Genomic DNA, 22,287 nt, shown 5'->3' with positions numbered 1-22,287 from the left:
AGGCCTCGTCCAACAGCTCTAATTAGAAAGACACAGCAATTAAGAGCTCGCGGTGAGGAAAGCGGCGAGGGATCTCGGAGGGAAGCTTTGCGCGCAAAATTAAAAACCCGCGCTAAAAATAGAAGCGCGCGTGCAGAGTAAAATAAATAAATAACTCTGCGCGGTGACATGCACCAGGAGAGGCTTCTGCGTGGGGTTTCACAATCAACCTTGGTTTGATAAAGCGGCCATTTAGCGCCCGAGCAAACAAACAGAGGTGTCCATTAATCCACGGCTTTCAGAGCCTCGGAGTTCGCCCCGCCACCAAAGAATAAAAAAAAAATTAAAAAAAAAGGCAACTCAAAAGCACCTTTTCCTCAGAAGCTCTTTGAAGGCCTGTTTGGCTTCTTCTTTTGTGTTCCACTTGTAGACCTTTTTCACCAGCTCCGGCCTCTCCTCTTTGGAGACGTCATTACTGCAGGAAGGCCAGAAACAAAGTTAAAAGTGGAAAACGCCGCAGGAATTGATCGGTAAGTCGATCAATGAGGTAAAATCACAGCGGTTATAACATGGCAGGTTCTTACATACAGCCAACCCAGGACAATCAATAGTGAGTGACAGGAACAGGAGTCTCATAAAAGGCCTATAACGACAGATAAAGGTTCCACAACACCTAGGGCAGAGTGGGGATTGATAGGCGTCGGCCGATACGGGATCCGGGCACATGCATTATTTACCGCGCTGTTTTGTATGGCGCATGCATAAAGAACGTACACTTGCACTTCTCATGAAACATGATCCGTGCTCTATAGGTGACCCGGAGTCACGGTTTTGCGGTTAACCGTGTCGTTGATCCTGACTAGGCCCACTAGTGTTTTCTGGCAATGGTGTGACATCACTTACCTGACCAGGGGCTCTGTGACGGGTGTCTCCTCTGCGTTGTTGACTGGTGTTTCCGTGACTACCTCTGCTACCGGATCAGGGCCTTGGGACTGTTCTTCGGCTACAGCGGTGGCTACGATGTTGTCGACCTCGGCCACAGCGGTCACCACAACTGGGGTCTCGACCGGGATTGTGACTGGTGTGGTGCCTGGAGCCACAGTATCAGCAGTGCTGGGGTTCATGCAAACACAAACATACAGCAGGTCACACACACAGACCAGCGCTCAGCTCAGCCTTAGAATTAATGGGTGTTTTGAGCCTGTTTGGGATCTGGGTCTGTTTTGTGAAAGCCTGTTCATCGCGGAAATTAACCGCATGATGTGGCTGGGTAAACGGAGGAGCCTGTTTAAAATTATCTGCTCAACTTACCCATTCTCCTCTGCTTTGATCAGCGCTAGGAAATGGAAAAAGACAACAGTCAGTCGACGTCACAATATAATTGTCATCCCCAGTTTCACCCAGATGTGCTTAAAAAAAGTGCGACACGTAGGTTCCGGCAATAATTAACCGTTAGAACAGATCTGACAAATGCTGTAAAAAACAGATGGCAATACATTAAACAGTGTTAGGAATAAAGTCTCAAGGCTTCTTAGTTGCAGACACGCTGCAGCAGCGTAGGGGCGGCCGCGTAGATCAGGGTTACGATGTAAGCAGCAGGATCTCTGACAGGAGTTCACTGGCCGCCACGCTGCTGCCTCATGTCTGTCTGTTAGATTTAGGAAGGACGTGACTCCAACACTTACCCTCCAGGTCTTCCAGCTCCTTCGGCTTGGTCCAGCGGGACTCCTTGGTCTGGGAGTTGTAATAATAAGGCTTGCCGGTGTCTGATTTATACTCCTTCCAAGGGCATTTTGACAGCATTTGCTGGACAAGAACATCAAAAGACAACCATCATTGCAACTTTATAATATCAAACCGAACACAACACGTCCTCCGGTGGGCAGACAACTGCTTTCCCATTACAATAACTATCAACATCAGGAAAACATGCTAATTAATATATATATATGATACATAACCAAAAGGAAAAACTTTTTTTTTTTTGTCTTTTAGAAGAACTGAAGAACTGTTACGCACAAATTGCCTCAGTTGAACTGAATCATTGTCACATAATTATGTGAATGGAGCCCATCTGCCCGCAATAAGTGCAGATAAAATACACCTGCCTTGACAGGCCCCGGATCAGCTACAGCTTTTACAAATATGACCCAACCATGAATAGCAAGAAATGGGACCTTTCCAAACCCTCACAATCCCCACCATAAAAGGATTTGCTAAGCGATTCACCCACATATTGTACTATTCTGATTGTCATAACGTCTGCTAAGAAAACTGTATTTCTGCATGACTGAGATCATAAAGACTCAAAAGGAGGCCAAAAGCAACAATAAATGAGCCGAAGTATTCCATGTGCAGAGGGCCACAATAGGTGGTGCACTATAAAAATTGGTCTCTACAGACGGTTGAAGCCATAGTGGGCAGTTGGTGAAGAGAGGAAGAAAGAGAGATTTTTTTTTTTTTTTTTTGTTAACTCGCTTCAAATCTCAGCTCATTGCCAGTAGGTCCAAAGAGATGAAGCGGTAGAAAATGACAGCCTGATGAGGCCGAAAGTGAGCTTTCATCCTGAGAACGCTCTGCTGCTCGTGGTGGCGACAGACCAATGTGCGTAATGAATAGCAGAAGCCTCGCATGAATCAGCGGACAGGGAGGGGGAAAACCCCCCAAATTTTGAATGCCATTTATCAAGAGCCACTTACAATCAGTGGTTACAGGGACATATGCTTTAATAATAATAAACATTATTGATTATTGCTTTTAGATATGTTATGGGACCTCAAGTAACACTTCCAAAAGGCTTTTACATATTAGTTAAAACACAGATGGTTGCAGATTTGCAAAATGTGGAATACCAAACGGCACCTCAAAAGGCAACGGTGAGTTACCACAGTGCCAATCTTGTTGAAGGTACCGTCCCTCCCTGTATAAACAGTTATCTATACCAGCCACCACTAGATCTTCCCAGTCTGGACCGACTTGTCATGAAATGAAAGGTCACCAGTGAATAGTTCACGCCTAATTTCCCTGTTCTGCCTTCCTGCAGATTTTCCAAATAACAAGGACAGTAGTGGGCCAGGCTGCAACGCTTTGGCCATTTATTAGCGATGAGGCAGCTGCAGGGCCCTCTACCTCGACAGGAGATTTCAACTCGTCCGGCTTCTCCCAGGTGGACTGCTTAGTCTCGGTGTTGTAGTAATAGGTCTTCCCATCCAGAGATTTGTGTTCGGTCCACACAGATTTCTGAAAACATAAAATATGCATTATTATATTGCACCATTTTTACATCAGCAGCCCCTTGCAGGGTTATGCAGCACTGAACAATTCCTGGGCAAGCAATTGTTTTCAACCAAGATGAGAATAATTGGTTCTCTGAGCCTCGACTCAACAGCTATTCAGGCAGATAGGACCTGTGTATTTCTTTCACAATAGCATATTATTACAACATCCCTTAGAAATTTTAATTATTTCAATTACAGGCTAAGCGCCCAGTTCTGCACATTCAGACACGTTTAAATTTAATATTCATGGCATCATACCTTTTTTGGCTGCTCCTCCTGTGGTGAGCCATTTGTTGCTGTGCTCTGTGGGGGAAAAGCCTCACACTGTTTACCTATTCTAAAAAATGATGAGCAATAAATATCCACCAAAAATAGCATCAGCTGCCTTCTCGTCAATACTGAGCTAAGATGACTATGGCAGTGCATTCAAAATAAACTGTGCATGCTAGTTTTTTTTTCGCATTCAATGTTATACTTACAGAAGTCCCTGGTGCACTGGAAGCTAAGAAAAAATTTAAAAGAGGGAGGAAAAATAAATAAATAAATCAACCAAAAAGTTCATTTAAAAATGCAGAATTGGAATTTTTTTTAAATATATCTTACCAGAATTGTCAACAGGGCTCACACCAGGCTGTAGGGGGGAGGGGGGAATATTACATCAACTCACATTATTAAAAAAAGCACACATACAATTAAGATCTGCATTAAACTGCAGTTTAGTTTTTCATTCAATTTTAGGAATTCAGAGAAACTGCAGAAGTCAAATTATGCCGTAGAACAAACGTGATGATATTTTCACCCCCCCCCCCCCTATACATCCCAGAGATACAGAAAGGGTCATTGTAGTACAAAAAAAAGCCAATGCATGTTGGTGTAACTGAAAAAGCTTGGAAACAGGGTAACTTGAGGCAAAATAGTGTCTCAGAATTGCCCCAAGTTCAACTTGTGCCTAACGCTAGAGTTTAAAAGGCTGCGGAGGTCCAGACAGATGTGACCTGACAAGTGGAAAGTTTTGCTGCCAGCTCTGAAGCAGTAAGCCAAGCAGCTGTCTGCTGTCGGCGGCAGAATCAGAGGTGACGATTGCGTAAGAGTTTTACCCTTTCCAACGCCCGCCAGCATTCGTACGGGTGCGCATCTCTAGTGCAATTACCAAACAAAAACCAGAAAAAAACGTTACAGCCCGAATATCCTAATGGGTTTTAATGCAGACATGGGTGAAGAGACCCTGTCCCCAGTATGAGATCTCTTACTTAAGAGATTTTACCATCAGGCTGATCTGAATTCTAAATGTGAAATTATGAAACGGAAAATACAATCAACAACCCAAATAGGCTAATAGACCTTTTTTTTTTTCTTCTACAGAAAAATAAATTCCCTCATCACATACTGGCTCATTATGTGGTCCTGAATTCTGACTCGCAGGAAGTCACATAGGTAGACATAAAAATCTCAACTTACAGCTGTTTGTGAAATATGAATATTCTTCAGAAATATTTTCAAAACACATCACAATAAAAAAAAAAAGACAATTATCAAAAGTATAAATGCTAAACATTACTTATTGGTTTAGTGAGATGTGTGTGTGTCAGTATTGCAAGTAATAAACCAGGTGGAAATGCAAAATAAATAAATATATATATATATATAAAAAAAAAATAAGTAATGCTAATTTTTGGTTTATAATGTAACTGTAAATTTCCCACTTGCAGGACTATAAAAGGATCATGTTATCTTATTGAGCAATTATTGATTAAACCAATTAAAAGATGTGGTTTTTAGTGGCCTTTAAACGAACCAAAAAATAAACGTGCTGGGTTTTTCGGACACAAATGTGCATCCCGCCTTCCTCTGATGCCATAAAAAGCCCCGCTGAACATCACACAATCCCCATTTAAACACACAGGTGTCAGGCTCTTAAAATGCTAATAAATTCAGCATCTCCAGTTTAATTAGTGAACATGCTCTGTGGCGCATTGATCTGGTGGAAACAAACCGTTCTGAATCTGCTTTGGTTACACAAACATATCACACCAGTTCAATCACCTGAGCCACAGAACGAAGCCGCCAGGTCTATATTGGTGACGTTCTCACACTTGGGCATGTTAATTATGCAGATAACAGTAGACGCCGACAGCCTGTGTGTTCTATTTTTAAAGAGCGTTCCGCAAAAGCAGAACCAAGCGAAGTGAGTTACCGGTCCCGTTGGCTGCAGCGACGCGGCTGGTAGGCGTGGCGGCATCATCATCCCGGGTATCATTGGCGGCATCATGCCTGGAATCTATTTCAAAAGAGCATCATGATGAAATATTCATCTGAACCGCTAATGTGGCACCCGCCCCGTCCCGTCCCATAAACCCCGCGTGACGGTAGCCGTGCTGCGGGGGTATTAATACACCGCGAGAGACGCCGTGCGAAGGAGAGGTGAGAGCGACTCTTTTGCGCCGCTTTCGTGTGCCCGGCGTGGGCTCTGGGCAAGGTAGCGCGGCTGCCGCTTCCACCTTCAGGACGCCCCGCCGCGCCGGCGGAGCCAACTAGCTCAGCGCACGTTTTAATTAGCGGAAGAAAAGTAACACGCTGCAGCGGCAGAAGCAGGTCAGGGTGAACTGGCAGTGGCTGGAGACTCGCTGCTGTCAGTGCCGTACCCCAGTGGAGGGGGATAAATTTAACCAGGCACAAACGCAACCGCTAAATATTTTTCATTTGAACTTCTACAGCCTACTTCTACATTTATTTTTGAAATTGATCCCCAGCGTTGCCCAATTTTTATTTTTATATATATATATAAAAATAATTTTAAAAGGTTCCTGTTAAACCAATGATGACACCACTTCCACAGTAAAAGAAAAACATATATAAGAGATACGCAGATTATATTTTCATGAGGTATTGAAAGGGGAAAAGATTGAAGTTGTGTAACAGGGTTAAACATGTAGATGTTGTACATCATAGGCAATGGGTGAATGTATTCTCGACTATACTGCTGCAAATCGATGGCCACTGGCAGCACTGTGTACGGGGGCGACATATATAAATTTGCTTGATTACTATACATTACAGGAAGTGACATTCACTGTTGATTTAACTATTATTACTATTAATACACTGTGAGTATTGTGATTAAGCTCTTCTAAAACAGGAATTTGCAGTCATAAGAAGATTTTTTTTTTTTTTTAAACCCAAAGTTAAAGGTAGATCAATGAGAAACATGAATAATTCTAATGATTTGTTGACGCACCTGTGCCATTGGTGGCGCTCCCATTGGTGGCATCATGGGTGGCATCATGCCGGGTGGCATGGGAGTCATGCTCGGAGGCCTCTGTCCCATAGGTGGCATTCCCATAGGCGGGAAATGAGGTGGTATTCCAGGTGGTCCCATCTTAGAAAGGAAAAAAAAAAGGGGGGTAAGAAGACAAGCTCTTCTCAATTCCTCTTCCAGGCAATTTGGGTGGCAGTGCCGTAGAAAGCGTTATCTTTGACTGTGCATCGGACGGACACTTTGCACATCCATAAAGAGCAAGAATATTTACAAGTGTGCATTAATCACACCTTCTTGCCCATTTCCCAGATCCCCAATGCTTACATTTAATTGATTGTGGATGTATGATTAGCAACTATTAAAAGTATTATTGGCAAAAAATACTTCAGGCACTACCGGCATTGAAGCAAATTTGGCTGCTTTTGCAAAGGTCATATTCAGTAGTTTTGAATTAAAGCACTGATAATCCATGAACATGTTGGGATTGGTAGAGGCCATGGTGTGAAGACATGCCCTGACATGGCCTGCATATGAAGAATCATTAATAATACCAATACAATAATAGATAGTCCAAGTTGGACTTAAAATTCCCAGACTTTTCCATGACCTCCCGCATAAATTTATTTATTTTTTAAAGTCCAATATAAGGTTTGGGTGCTGAGCGGAATAGGCATTTGAATTGGGTTCAGAATGTTTTTTTTTTTTTTTTTTTTTTAACATCGGCAGCTTGGCGTGTTGAATGGAACGACGAACCGCAAATCTGTCTCTGACAACCTACGTGCAGCCTTTATCACTGTCCTTAAATTCTTCAATTTCAAGTCGAATATCTTGAAAATTACACTTGCCTGGCATGTTTGGTTAGCAAGTGTAAGGACCCACAAGAGTGGTGGATGGTAGTAGCCTAGTGGGTAACACACTAACCTATGAACCAGAAGACTTACTACAATTGTGTCCCTGAGCAAGACACTTAACCCTGAGTTGCTCCAGGGGGGACTGTCCCTGTAACTACTGATTGTAAGTCGCTGAGGATAAAGGCATCTGATAAATGCTGTAAATGTAAGAGTGTTCTAGAATGTTGCACATTTTTGAGAAAGGTGGGAACAGAGACGTGTAAATTGGCCACTGCACTAATCTGGGGCAGTGGTAACCTCGTGGCTAAGGAAGCTCTGACCCGTAATCGGAAGGTTGTGGGTTCGAACACCGCACAGCCAAGGTGATACTGAGCGAAGCACCGTCCCCACACGCCGCTCCCCGGGTGACTTTCATGGCTGCCCACTGCTCACCGAGGGTGATGGGTTAAAAGCAGGGGACACGTTTCGTTGTGTCACCGTGTTTCACGATTTTCACTTTCACGTTCGACATGAACACTGGATCTCACTCGAGATATTGTTATGGATCTTGTAATAGAGCAGAAAAAAAGTCTGATCTTTCACATGTGCGCATTTACGTCTTTTTACTTTTCAACTTAGCTGTGAACAAAGCTCTATTCTGAGCAGTCGGACGCATATTTATATTCGCGATTACAACAAAGAAAAAAAAACAGTAAACCGAACTGCTACCGCACGAAACATATTAAATACGCAAACGTGCGGTCCAAATGTGCTCAGACGGACATTAACGGCGACTCATTCAACCGCTGCTAACGGGCTAACAACAAGCTAAACACGGCCGGCCGCTGCGTCCGTGCTAGCCGGTTAGCCAATCAGAACCGCCCACGACTGCCGTATCTGTTCCTAATCGCACAAGAAGTCACGGACGTGCTGCGGACGCGGCTTAAAACGAACGCCGCGGAGACCGGCCTCAGCTAAGAGGCCCGGGAAGGGAACGGTATCGAGACATTTTCGAAGCAAGCTCCACTCACCATGTTGGCTGAGCGCTTAGCGGGCCAACTCCTCCACCGGCCAATAAACCGCAGCCTGATTGGTCGATGCTCGCAGCGTTCAGAGGGCAGCATGCAAATCTGTGCTTGCGGACGTCATGCTGCGCCGACGCTGCGCAGAGTCAGCCCGGCCTGCGCAAATCACAAAACGCGCCTTTACATCAAAGCATTTTCATAATTAATGATGAAGAAAAACTAAAAGTAACTATCGGGTCTTTCACTTCTCAGTTTGTAAGTCACCATTTGAACCAGTCTTTCTGTGCACTAGTCTTTTAAAAATTTTACCTGCCAGTATATCATAGATTTTTTATTTAAAAAAATATATTTTTTACCTTTTTTGAACTGTCATGTCCCTAAATTGCACCAAGGATTTCACCATACAATACACCCTGCAGCATGTGACAAATAAAAATGTGAACTTTAATTCGTACTTATTTACCATAGTGTTATGTGGGAGTAATTAAACTGCTTACAACTGCTATACTACAGCCAAACATGTGTACAATCATTGTACCTAATCATTAAGGGATCATCATGTGTTAAGTTTGGTCAGCTGGGACTTAACAAGGAATGTAAATCAGTGTTGCCGGCCAACAGAGTCTATATATAAAACCCTCTGTGGGCATCATGGGATATTGCCCCCCCCCCCACCCCCCCCTCAGTTGTCATAGTCAATTGTCATTTAGTTTTAATTGAGCATGAGTGTCCCCTTTTCGTGTGTGAAAATGGTATTTAACCTGCCTCAAGAGGACGTTAGATTTTTGGGAAAGAGATACATTTTGTGAGAATCGAGCACCTTGTTTGTTGCTCTCTTATTACAAAATTATAAAAGAAAAACATATTAGTACATAATGTAAATGTATAGATCAATTCATATATATATATATATATATATATATATATATATATATATATATATATATATATATATATATATATATATATATATATTATTATTATTTTTTTTTTTAGGGTCATATTTCATCCCAAAATGCGACAGTGGAATACGGTGGCATTATACTGTAATTGGCATCCATTACAGATGGCTCAGGGTGGCTTCAAAGGGTCCAGGAAATTGCTATGGTGGCTCTGAAAAATGACATTTCCCAATGTAGTATATTATGATAGTGTGGCTGGCATTGTTCGGGTTTTTTTTTTTCCTGAGGCGTGTAAAGGACAAAAAGAAACTCTGCAGCCTATTTACAGGTTTCCCGAGTTCTGACTCAAAGTGAAATAGGGCACCAGAGTGATGAAAGTACCTTGAAAAGGAAATGTTGCCCAGTCCGGTAAGTCAGATGTGAAGAATAACTTGTCACTTAGGGATAATAAATCAAGCGTAAGCATTTAATAACTGTAGCTATTCTTTATTCTATCTAGAAACACAATGTGATGACAATATGTGAATAGCACGTGTTTGTTGGACATTTCATTTAATGCTGATGAGGAAATGGCAGTGGTGGACAATATCTGAACTGCAGTGTTTTTCAGCTTGCAAAATGCTAAAACAATGATCCAAAAATAAGATGCATAATGTATGTCGTGCCATTGAGCCTCCTGCTAGTCACTTCTCGATGTAGACTGCCGTTTATGAAATGGAGAGTTTGCATTGCCAGCATCTGCTCTCCCATTTTTTCAAAATTTGGGCGGCAAACAGAAGCATATTTCCCACAGACAGTCTGGAAAATCAAGGTCAAGCATTTCACCTATTAAGCAGTCGGTCAGACATGAAATGAGCTAAATGACCCAACAAATGCAAAGGTTTTCCGATATGGAGTGAGTCTGTTCTGTGTGCTGTTTTTTTCCCCCGTCTGCAATTCCAGCTGACCTGAAATGAAGTCCCTGAACTGAACATGCAAAAAAACACACAAAAACAGATGCTACACTCTCTATGTAATAAACAGCTATTAGTGAGTAAAAATAATATTTTTTTCCCAAAAAATTAAGATTTAGTCTTTTTTTTCCCCAATCATCTAAATGACATGCATTAAAAATATATACTCCTGCTGAGCATTTTGACAATTTACATTTACATTTACAGCATTTATCAGATGCCCTTTTCCAGAGACTTACAATCAGTAGTTACAGGGACAGTCCCCCCCTGGAGCAACTTAGGGTGTCTTACTCAGGGACACAATGGTAGTAAGTGGGATTTGAACCTGGGTCTTCTGATTCATAGGCGAGTGTGTTACCCACTAGGTTACTAGGCTACTGTATATTTCTATATTAGCATATTTCTATGATCACATAATTTTAGTTATTCACAGTATTACAGCTAGATCAATCTGGCCTCCTTATTCTAATAAAAAAGTGCATTAGTAATCAAGTCAATACGGGCAACAAAAAAAAGAAGTAATCTGCCACACCTAATATTTTAGCATTGTAATGTAATGTATTGTAATGTAATTAAACAGGTTACAGCAGGTCTTATTGGTTAATTACGGCAATGCTAAAATATATTTTTTTTTGTTTAAATGTCAGGGTTAATTTTTTATGCACTAATAGATGCACTAATTGTGTGTTTTCTCATTAATAGTTTTTTTTTTTTACTTTACTATAATGCTACTGACCGCAGGTTTGTTTTGGTACGAGATTAATTCAATTAATTCAAAAGTGTTTGCTCTTTTTTCAGTGTAGTGTGAACATGGAAGTTTGATAAATCATTGAATTAATTTCTACACACCCAAATGAGCAAATTAGTTTAGTTTGCACAAAAGTGAAACTACACAGAGCTGTTAATTCTACAGCATGGCAGTTTTAACCCAAGGGATTGCAAGTCCCAAGGTGCAGTGGGAGAGAGAGCACAAACAGATGGACCCAAACCCGAACTTAATCATGACTTTCATATTTGCAGCTCCACTGCACCATACGAAACACGTAAAAATAACGGTGCGGTTTATTCGGTGCGCAATGTGATTTTGCAACAGGTGAAAAAAAAAAATTATAATATATATATATACACACACACACACACACACACACACACAAACACACACACAGCCCAAACAGAAAGTGAAGCCTGAAAAAAGATTATTGATTTGGGCTGCGGGTAATGAAGAGTTTGGGCCCCACCGCAGAGCACCGAATTACCCACTCACACCCTGGCCGCTGGGGACAATGTTGCCTTAAAACGTGCGAGCGCCGCTAAAAGTGTATTTGTCCTGTGGGCAAGTATTGATTGGTGCCAGTTAAGGCTCTATTGATTCACCCCAAACCCCGACCTGTGCCTCTGACGTTCCTCAAATCTAAACTCCCTGTCAAACATATGATTTATTTTCTTATTCCGGAACTTTACAGGCGGTGAATTAAACAAATGAAATGAAATATCCAGCAAAATGTCTTGATGATTTTTGTTGCTATTTAAACCCTTAAGAGTAAGATTTATGATCAGTACTGGGAGCAGTGGGGTGCGAACCGTCTCCAAATACCCTTTAAGGTTCTGCTGAACGTGCTTCTAGAAGTGCACAGGACAGTAACCAGGCAACCCGGCAAAGTGAGGTTCAGACCGCACCCCTGGGACTCAGTGGCTCGCTGGGGCAGGGAATGAAAACACCCGGTGACAAGCAGGCCAAGATGCAAACCTGTTATTGAGTTAGGATTGTTTCGACCATAACTGAACGCCCAAAATTTGTACTTTCCGAACACAACCCAATGCTTTTAAGGAAATAAATCAGCAGTACCACTGGTTAGGTAGGCATTCGGATAGCACATAGAAACCAGAGCTAAGTTGACATACCCCATTTTTAATTTAACCCCTTAGCACTCCAGGGATCAGAACCGCGGACAGCTCACCTTAATTATTCACCAACTGCGCGTTATTAATGTAGTAACTACATGACATAAAGACATGGAGATTGGCAGACTGGGGCTGCTGAGGGGAGCTTGGAAATTAAACAGCGGTCAGATAATTCATGCTCCGGGCGCAATTTGCAACGAAGACAAAAAAAGAACGCAGTCTTCAGCATTATATTTCCTTCAGTCCGAATGCCTGTGTTTTCACCGGAGTGGTTTGAAGGTCTGTGATGCTGGAGACAGAGCTCGTGCCCCATGAGAGCAGTTCCTGCACCAGGGATGATTATTCGCCCTGCCATAAATAGCCCTTTATCACACCTTTTGTGCTCCGCCTTCGCATGCAGGGGTGTAACAGGCTAACATGAGGCCCGGCCCAACCGGCCACTCTGCCTGTGTTCTCTCACAGCCGCGTGCACATCTTTGCACGTCGACGCTGTCCATGTGGAGCCCTTTGTCACCTGTCACTTCTGTGCAACTGTTCGGTTTCCATAGAGACATGCTGATGCATTTTGATTGCACCTCCTGTTTAACGCAAGCAAACGCAGCCCTCCGAATGTGAATCTGAAATCAGTGTTCAGCGATAAATAATAAATATGATTTAACCTGCAAGTGCTCAATATTAAATATTTCACAACAATTAGAAAAATTTAATTCATTTATATCCATCTATGTAAAATTATTTCTTGTGTTATAGTGTTTTTTACACACTACATTTTTTTTCCAGCTTAATTCTGCTATTTGTAACTTGAGAAATGCCTTTAGGCTCCTGTGAAAGAACCTCCTATCTATGCACAAAGATCTTGATTGCTGGAGACTAACAGGTTGTTCCCTGCCTCTCTGTAAGCCACTGATTTCATGAATATCTGTCGTCTGAAGAAACGTGCCCCTCGAGCCTGATCACATCCTTATCCCGCGGCACAGTGTTCCTGCACTGGCGTTCTTGCTGCTTTAGGTTCCGTTGATTTTCCATTCTTTCCTAAAATGCAATGAAACATTGAAGCATACAGTCTAAGACATGATAAGCTGCATGGGAAAGAATAAAAGTGTTCATTTTTCAGGCCCGTGTCCACTGTGCGTGGTATTGGATGCAGGTTATCGCTCCCGTGCAGATGGGACGGACTCCATGACGTCCACGGCCCTGAGTGAAACTGGGGCACCCCGAAAACACTTTCTTTTTGGGCGTCCCTGGAAAACAAATGGCCCGCGTACGCCATGTTCACAACCCATTAGCGGCCCTGGCTGCTTCTCAAAGACGACGGCGGCCACTGGAGTGAATTTAAAAAAGACTGGAAATCAATTGCAGCGCATTACACCCTCAATTAGCTCGTTCGGTGGGGCCACGACGTGTTCTGCACGCACGCCGTCAGATGCCTGACGGCTATATTGCGCAGAGGGAGAAGCTGAATATTATTTCGGAGCCTTCCTAGCGACTCAGCACCTTTGAATGTGTGATCGCACCTGCACCCGACCCCGGCAGTTGTCGCCCCGCAGGATTGAAGGCACTTCAAACAACCGTGGGCTGCCGGCGGCAGAACCAGCGGTGGCGAAAGGTGGCGCCGCAGGTGTCTGATGAGGGGAAGCGACGGCTGCCTGAGGTGAGAGAGACGGGCCTAAAATACGCTTCCGCCGCATCTCAGAAGCTGTGCTTCTGACCACTTATTTCACAACCAGGCAACATGAACGGGACTTCATGCAATTACAATGGGCGTGGCCAGAATACAAATTTGACCATGCATCTACTTTTTTATGAGTTATAATGTACGTATCTCAAATTGAGCTATTTTTTTTACGTTGCATTTTGTTTACTTGTATTAGTTTCGTGTTTTTTAGAATCTTAACTTTGATTTTTTTTTGTCACTGGCAGGTTTTTTGATGTGTTTGGTGCTGAGACACCTTGCACTGGAGACCTTGTCCGATGTTTAATTTTAATTTTAAAGTGAAGTGATCAGTGTCAACACTTCTCCCTCCCACAGTTCAGACGCCGAGTGCGTCACGAGGGTCACACATTTGGACGATTACACACATGCTAGACGGTACATAGAAAAACATGGTGCTACATTTAAACAGAGTTACATACTGACATGAAGTGCACGCGTGCAGTATCGACAAACCAGGTTACATTAAGTGCAAAAAGGGGACAGAAGCTGTGCAAAGCAAAAAAAATGCTGATGTGCAAAATGGAAAAGTGCAATATTAGATAATATTTTCTAAACATTAAAGAGGTTGTGTGTGTGTTTGTCAGTCTAAAGAGAAAAGTCCCCGAGTGTTCAGATGTCAGGTGGCCTGTGGAAGGAAGCAGTCTGGCAGTGAGGGCCGGAATGCATTGACTGGTGTGCAGTTTCCCAAACCAGACAGTGATGCAGCTGGTCAGAATGCTCTCGATAGTCCCTCTATAGAAGGTGGTGAGGGTGGGTGGTGGGAGACGGGTTTTTCTCGGCCTTCGCAGGAATAAAGATGCTGCTGGGCTTTCTTGGCTAACAAGCTGGTGTTGAGAGCCCGGAAGAGGTTCAAAGAGAGATAGTTAGTGACAGTAATTAGCCATTTAGAGTAATTGTGCTTTACATGGTCGTAGGTTGTTAATGTCTGGCATACAAGGGTGACACAGACTGATGAGCAAAGAAAAAATGAGAAAAGGTAGGTTGTGGTGAACGCACTCTGGAAAATCATTGCAACACAGGGTCGGGACAGATCCCAGGCCTGATTCTCTGCAGAGTGCCGACGGGAGACCATGATGGTTAATAAGGAGTCGACAGGACATTTCTCTTGTTATGTTCCTTAAGTGGTAATCAATCGCATAAACTATACGGACTCACTGTTGCATTTACAGTCTGCCGTCCAGACTGAAAAGTCCTGGTTCGCAGACACGTAATGCATAGGAAGTGGACGGTGAGTTCATTTGGCAGCCAGCTCTAGTCGATGCTGCTCCTCTTCTGGTGGTGCAGATGGATCGCTCTATGAAAGGCGACCACTTCCATTTCCAACTCCAGCTTAAATCTTCTGTGTTAAATCATACCAGTCCAGTCTTTGTTGCTCTGAAGAGGGACATCGGGTCCATTAGCTCCTAATGGAGTTGCATATGCGAGTGCGGTCGGTTTTTGCACGATTTAAGGCGGTGACGATCACAAACACAGCCCAGAACTGAGGCGATGAACTCACGTCTTCAGATGCTCATGGGCTTCGACATAAATTGAAGTGCCCATCATATTTCCATCAAAGGTGGCTCATAAATGTTTTCCTGCGCAGGTTTGCTCCAGGCGTGACCACACTTGCTGAATCGATAAATGGCCTGCGCCGCTCGGTGCCTCGCACGTGGCAGAGAGTCGGCTGTGTTTTCCGAAAGTGCGCCGCGGCCTCGCTGCAACTCGATGCCACTCTGACTTGTTTTTGGCGGGCCGCCGTTGCATTATATTACTCACTTAGATGAGCCCACCTGCTCCTCCTGCTTTAATGAGCTTGCGGGGTTTGCCTCCCGCGAACCAAAGCGACGGAAATCTGATGGGATCCCTCGCACAGTGTAAAAAATAATAACCTTTTGCTGAAGCTCAGGTGGACAGCCTCCATTTAAAATGTCCTCTCGCTCCAGTCAGCTTGAGGCCTTTGATAATTCATTAAAATCTGGCTTCTATGTGCAATCTATGATTAATTCATCTCCCAGGAGCTGTGGGTGGCTTTTATTTATTAAAATGTTTATTCAAACACCAGCAGAGATGCAGAAAAAAAATTGGGTTCTGAGTTAAACTAACAGTATTTGCAGATCCGTTCCTAGTGAGATTTTAAACGATAGACTTCTCAAAGCACAGGATAACAGTGTCTGCCAAATGCTGTACATGTAAGTGTGAAATTCTCCCTTTTGATTGCATGCTGCAATATGAATTAAGGCAATATGATAAAATGTGTGAGTGAGTGTAGTGCTTAAGTGAATTAAAACTTTTGCAGCCTGAATCTGATGGCAGTACAAAATAAACATGATTAATTTAATGAGAATGATCAATGCAGGTTATTCATCTACCAAGTAGTTTGCTAACAGGCAACAAAGCCACATCAAAGCACCTTCTGATTGTCTGCAGGGGTATTACCGCAGCTTTTAACATGACTAAATCAATCAAAATGCACAGACAGGTCTATGTTGTGTAACTCTAGAGTGTGTAGATCAAAAATATACCGATTGTTTAGTCTAATTTATGAGAATAGCAATTGGCTGCACGTGGAAATGTCGCATACGGATCCATTTAGTGTATCTGGTGCATATAGTGCATATAGATCTATAGCAGCCCATAATATGTTGTCTCTTTTAAAGCCATTGTCTGAAAAGGCAAGAATGTTGAAATGCATCACTGTTCTTTTGTTTGCAGGTGAAGAAAAATACCTGCTACCCCACACGGGACAATGCAGTGTTATTGCCATTTTGTGATCTACAAGCTTTCATCAACCAGTGTCCCCAGAGGAGCGCATCATTTAAATGCACTCATCAACAGGGAAATTACAAGTTTCACATTTCTTTATCCACAAAGAAAAATAAAAACCCCACTGACTTGTGATCGCAGATTCTAATTAGAGTGAAAGAGTCGCTGCCTCTTTACATTTTATTAAATTAGCCCCCGTTGCAAATGTTTAGTTCTGCCTCCCTCGGGTCTCCGGGAAACGGCTGGGCTGCTGCCAGCTCCGGGCCAGCTGTCATTTACACCGGAGCAGGGACGTGGGCATCACACGCGCACGCAGGCTTTTATGTTGCTTTTTCTTTTATTTCCACAGACCCTGTCGCAGGTATAACGAAAGAGACAGTGGGAATGCCTGACACGGTCTGCATTCTGTCTGTGGGGCGTGCGGCTGGCGACAGCCGGGCCACTTGTTTCCACTTTCGTCGGCTGAGATTGAAATCAGGCCGGATGAATTAGGCTTGATTGCCACTATACCGCTGCGCCGCAACAAAGCAGCCCCAACAAGCACAGTGTAAACCCACCATGGGATTGTAATGTTCTACAGACCAATATACAATCATTATACAGAATCAAGAAACTACCAAAAATATAACAGATACTGATCGTAATCTGTCCTGCCTGAGCCTGTTTCTTGTCTTTGCAATACTGTTAGATTTCATGGCGGGCGATTAATCAAAATGAATTCTTTGCAAAATGTGTTCAGTTTTGTAGTTTGATTCAAGTAGACAGATTAACTATCTCAATTATTGGCCGACTGTGGGGATAATACACATACGTGGAATCCAGCTCAAATGACCGTGTTGAATAAATCGGTTGGCCTCAAGCGTGGACTAAAACACTAAAATATCAAGAAATAAATTATTTTACTAAAATATCAAGAATTACCAGCAATCGTCCTGCGAGTTAGTCTCGTGGTAATATTCAAAAATAAAAGAAATATGCGAATTACGAGGGCGTCCCCAGAATGATTCACTATTAATAGTAAAAGATCTTAATTAAGAGCAGATGAGCTGTGCTCCAGTGCAGTGACCTGTATGCTTATCAGAAATGCCTTTATGGAGTTAAAAAAGTACAGTTTCATTCATTCACAATTAGACGTAGTTTAACGGTATGGTCTTTACCTCTAACTAAACATCAGGCTGAAACTTTATACGAGCGGGATGGAATAACAGGAAACTTTGCGGGCCCTGATGCAAACTCTGGCTTAAGGCCGACAGAGGAGATGCAATGAATCAGAAAGCAGTTATCAGCTGCGAGGAAAGCGATATCGTTGGATATCGAGAGACCTAGAGAGTATGGTGCCCGACGAGTCGAGCCGCAGTTGCCGGAAATCTAAACTGGACGTGGTGTGGACCAATGGTGAGAGGTTTTGCCAGTTTGATTTTTCCTTTTTGGGATGTCCCAGTTTCTGGGGGAGGGAGACCAGAGTCCCTCCCCTCTTTTATTAGACCGAGTAATAAACATTTCTGAGCATATCCTAAGTTATCCTGTTACAACCATTTGGTTCAAATACTGTTCTCTTTCACACACACACTCATACTCAAAAACACATAACATGAGACTGAATGATATCAAACATGGCCTGTCTAGTGTTTTGGACACAGCATAAAACAGATTTTATACTGATTCACATCAATAAAAACATGATAATAAGAGGAATGAGGAAAGGTAAATCGTTTCTGATAACTACAGTATGCATTTTTCCACGAATTTCGGAATCAAATCAAAAGTCTTTCTGCATGAATCTTGTGTGAAGAGATGCACAGAGCAATGCTGGCTTGGCACCAGCCTGTCTGCCATCTGTCTTTCTTTCTTATCAGTAGAGATGGTTTACGATGTTTGGGTCCCTTGGCTTTATTTGGCCCTGGACAGCGGGGGAGTTGTGCCAGACGCAAGTTTTAATGACCAAAGAATGCATTAAGGGCTGTACAGGCTTATGAACAGGTTCAACCAGCTTGCGTGTCCCCTACAGAGAGTAAAGCGGATTAAGTCAAATTAAACGGAAGATCTCAAAAACAGTAATGGTGAGAATTTTTCAAACCTAAAAATTTTTGGTCAAAAAGCATTGCCTTGGTCCATTAGTTACTATCCCCTTTACCACAGTGGCATTTGCTATAGTTACCAAGTCTGGGGGGGTTGGCGGGTAATGTGGTATCTGCATTCCTGTATTTAGCATCAGCTCTCAGCTCTGTTAAAGCACAAACCATTTATCTTTTCAGGCATGCTCCGTCACGGTCTAGACTTGAATAAATACTATATATACTATATATTCCACAGGAATATGCTAGTGATTGAGCCCAGTGAATATTCGACCACTGTTAACCATGTTAGTGCGTGGACTTCTGGGAGCAAAAAAAACTGATTTCCTGACTTAATCAGCTGATGATTTCCTGGGAAATCTCCGACCAATTCAACAATCACGGCTCGCTTCGGCACCTGCTCTGAGTTCGTCCCCTTTCGCCGATTCCAAAGGCAGCCTGATGCGAATCATTAACCCATCATTAACCCAAAACCCATTTATAATTTGCTCATCAGTTGCAATGCAGACAGATATGTGCTCCTTGTGAAACCCTCCACACTGTCTGTGATCAACATTAAGACCAGGTTTCATTCTTCTCTCCAAGGCTTTTTACCCGCCCTGGTCTCTGAGGACATGTCGGCTACTTTAATGGCTGTTGACAATCTGTCAGTACGCATTTATGTCACAATAGTTAAAAGGAAGCAGTTTCAGCAGAAGTACACAAATCTATGCCAGCAGTCACCTGTTTTCTCTCTCCTCGGCATGGCTGTCTTGTCTCAGTAGCTGATGTGCCAGCAAAATTAAGTTTGTTATATTTGTGACATTAATATCTTTCAATTCAAACTACAAAAAAAAATGAAAATGATAAAAATTCAGATAATGAATAGGGCCCTTTCAGGGTTACATCCCATTCACTGCGGGGGTGCCAGGGAACCAAGACTGTCAGGAGTAATCAGAAGCAATAAGTGACACCACTGAGCAGTGCCATCTACTCTATTCCATTACCGGCAAATAATGGCACGGGGAAATTGGCTGGTGGGGTCTGCAGCATTCAGCACTGTCACCGGAATGACACCTGACTATCCCTCATAGTTACCGAGTTACCTGCAGACAGGTAATTGCACGAGGTCGTCGAGGGTGACGCTACTACTGGATTTAATAGGACAGTGCATGGTGCCATAATAGTGTTCCATATTACCCATGAGTGACGGCAGGTTTTTCTTAAGTGGCAAGTAATGGCAAGTAAAGTGGTAAAAGGTAATTGTAATTGCACACTTTAAGTGGTAGTGTAAATGCAAAAAAAAAAAAAAAAAACTTTGATACTGTTTTGTTATGTTATGTTATGTTATGTTCAAAAACTTGCTTTAGTAAAAAGTAAGATATTAAATACAGAGAAACAACTACGCAGGCAATAATCTGGAATATTTATTTTAAAGTATTTAATATATGAAATAGCTCAAAATATCAAAAACATAGTGTGTGCGTGTGTGTGTCTGTGTGTATGTGTGACTTCAAGTGGACAACATTATAACATTATATTGTTTGATATGATGATAACATTGTAACACACACACACACATTCATGAGAAATTGGACAAAACATGTCCACAAAAACTTGTCAGTTCTGTTTTTTTTCGGTAAAATGAGAACTATTAATAAAATGATTGGTCTGTTTTTCAATTTTTTAGCTTTTTAGGGACAGAAGGGAGATTTAATAAACAGGCGTCAAAACTTTTGCTGGAAATGTATACAGTGCTATTTATACATTGTGTGTGTGTGTGTGCGTGTGTGTGTATAAATAACCGAGTGTGTGTGCCTGTGTGTGTGTGTGCATGCATAAATTGGGTCTCTGTGCAGACTGTTTTTAATGCATTCCATTAAAGCACTATAGCTGCACTATAAAATTCATGAAACTGCGAGACGCCTTTATTTCCAGTGCCCACCGTTTTCTGCCCACCGTTTTCCCTTTTACTGCCTCCTTTAGCGGTGAGTGGCAGGTGTTCCTCATTAGGACGGCTTATTGAATCTTCCAGCTCCTTGCGCCCATTCAGACTCCATCCTCGTGAGTCTCTGCCCAGCACCTCATCTCATTTCCTGGCCCAATGTCTGATTGTACCATTCATATTTTAATTGTTTTTAATGTTACCGCCAACATTATACTTTTAAACTGATCATAAAAAGAAAAACATAAGCACACAAACATCCGAAAAAACGACTTGTCTGGCCCAATTTTCAGTAAGCATGCGAATAAACGTGTGTCTGTGACATCTGTTGTCACTGCATGAGGTGGCTGGACCCCATCAGATGATGACCAGACTGAGGCAGCAATGAATATTTAATAAACGTCCCCCTGATTCCGTTCCAGTGCTCCACTTGAGGGAAGTCAGTTGCCTTCTGTCATATATGCCGCAACTGTCAGGAGTATCAGGCCACCCATGGCACATAATCCGCCATGACAGTCGTCACGCCGCCGCCGAGGCTTGCCCTGTCCGTACCCGTCACGCGGCATGTTGCGAAATCGGTTTTCAGGGGCTGTCAGGGAGCGGCGAGACCTGATTGGCGTCGCAAGCGTCTCCACACAAAATGCGATACGTCCACTTGATGTCTCCGCTGCCGAGGTAATAGGTTTTCATGAGTGCATGTTTCCCATGATGCTCTGTTAGCTGGTTCAAAATTGGCCCTGTCCAGCCAGCTGTTCTCAGACCTGGGAACTCGAGCTGGGGCGCCATTAGATTAACTTCACCAATACACCTACGGTAATAATGTCTGGATATAATGGAAATTATGCGGGACTGTCTTTAAGCAGGAACTGCGCTGTCGCTTGAGGGCCCTTTGGAACATAAGACGCCATAGCAGCTGGAACAATACGACATTTTCCTTCAGTGTTTAATGAGAAGCGATTAAACGTGCTCGCGCACACACACACACACACACACACTTTCAAGCTTGTTTCGTCTCCTCATCCTTAGGTAAACTCGTTAATGCTCTGGTGGCATTGCAGCTTTGAGGACCAGCTCTGAAGGCCGGTGGAAGAGGAAAAAAATCTGCCACTGATGTCGGGTCCAGGGTGAGAAGACGCCGACCCTGTGAGGAAGAGGCGTATTAGGAGGCCACTCCACCCGCAGCCGAACCGCAGCGACAACAGACAGTGACCGAGAGGGGCTGAGCTGAATGCCAGCGCTGGGACTTCATAGCACCAGAGACGGAGCCCAGGCAGCCTGGCTGAAGGGCCCGACATTTAATCACAATGAAAGGTCTGGATGTTTACTTGATATTAACGGCTTTTTCATCTCTATTCACATTGCTGACCCCACGTCTCCTGTACTCCCAACGCCCGCTAAAAATAGGGACGCTTTCTCCCAAATGCAATCGGCTGTTGCTATGGCTACGGAGCCCCATCAATGGCACTAAAAAAATGGAAAGTATAAAACAACTATAAAAAAGGGGGGAGATGTCCAGACCGGTAATGCCGTGCAGACATTACATTAATAGGAACTCTTTTTCTATGGTTTCATTCATCTGTGGATGAATGCATCAGTACGGGCGCCAAAAAACTGCTTTCTCTGCACTACTGCTTTCATTAGCAAAAAAAATATATATATATTATACTCTTTAAAATATTTTCTTTGGTTTTGTATTCAAATTTA

The 22,287-nt window shown here is 43.0% G+C and overlaps 1 protein-coding gene across 1 annotated transcript; it reads right to left on the bottom strand.

Moving 5' to 3' along the window:
• Nucleotides 1-339: 339 nt before the first annotated feature.
• Nucleotides 340-8,477, bottom strand: LOC114796831 (pre-mRNA-processing factor 40 homolog A-like). Its single transcript, XM_028991321.1, has 11 exons — nt 8,375-8,477; nt 6,493-6,633; nt 5,452-5,535; nt 3,861-3,888; nt 3,737-3,759; nt 3,516-3,560; nt 3,109-3,219; nt 1,665-1,785; nt 1,291-1,315; nt 883-1,092; nt 340-454 (listed from the first exon to the last, which is right to left on the bottom strand). Exons 1-11 carry the CDS (start codon nt 8,465-8,467, stop codon nt 340-342), a joined length of 996 nt encoding a protein of 331 aa, XP_028847154.1. The 5' UTR covers nt 8,468-8,477.
• Nucleotides 8,478-22,287: the final 13,810 nt, after the last annotated feature.

Source organism: Denticeps clupeoides, chromosome 9 (genome assembly GCF_900700375.1).
Source record: "Denticeps clupeoides chromosome 9, fDenClu1.1, whole genome shotgun sequence".
In the NCBI taxonomy this organism is placed as follows: Eukaryota; Metazoa; Chordata; class Actinopteri; order Clupeiformes; family Denticipitidae; genus Denticeps; species Denticeps clupeoides.
The sequence above is the reverse complement of the archived record's forward strand: the minus strand, read 5'-3'. Positions and strand labels throughout refer to the sequence as shown.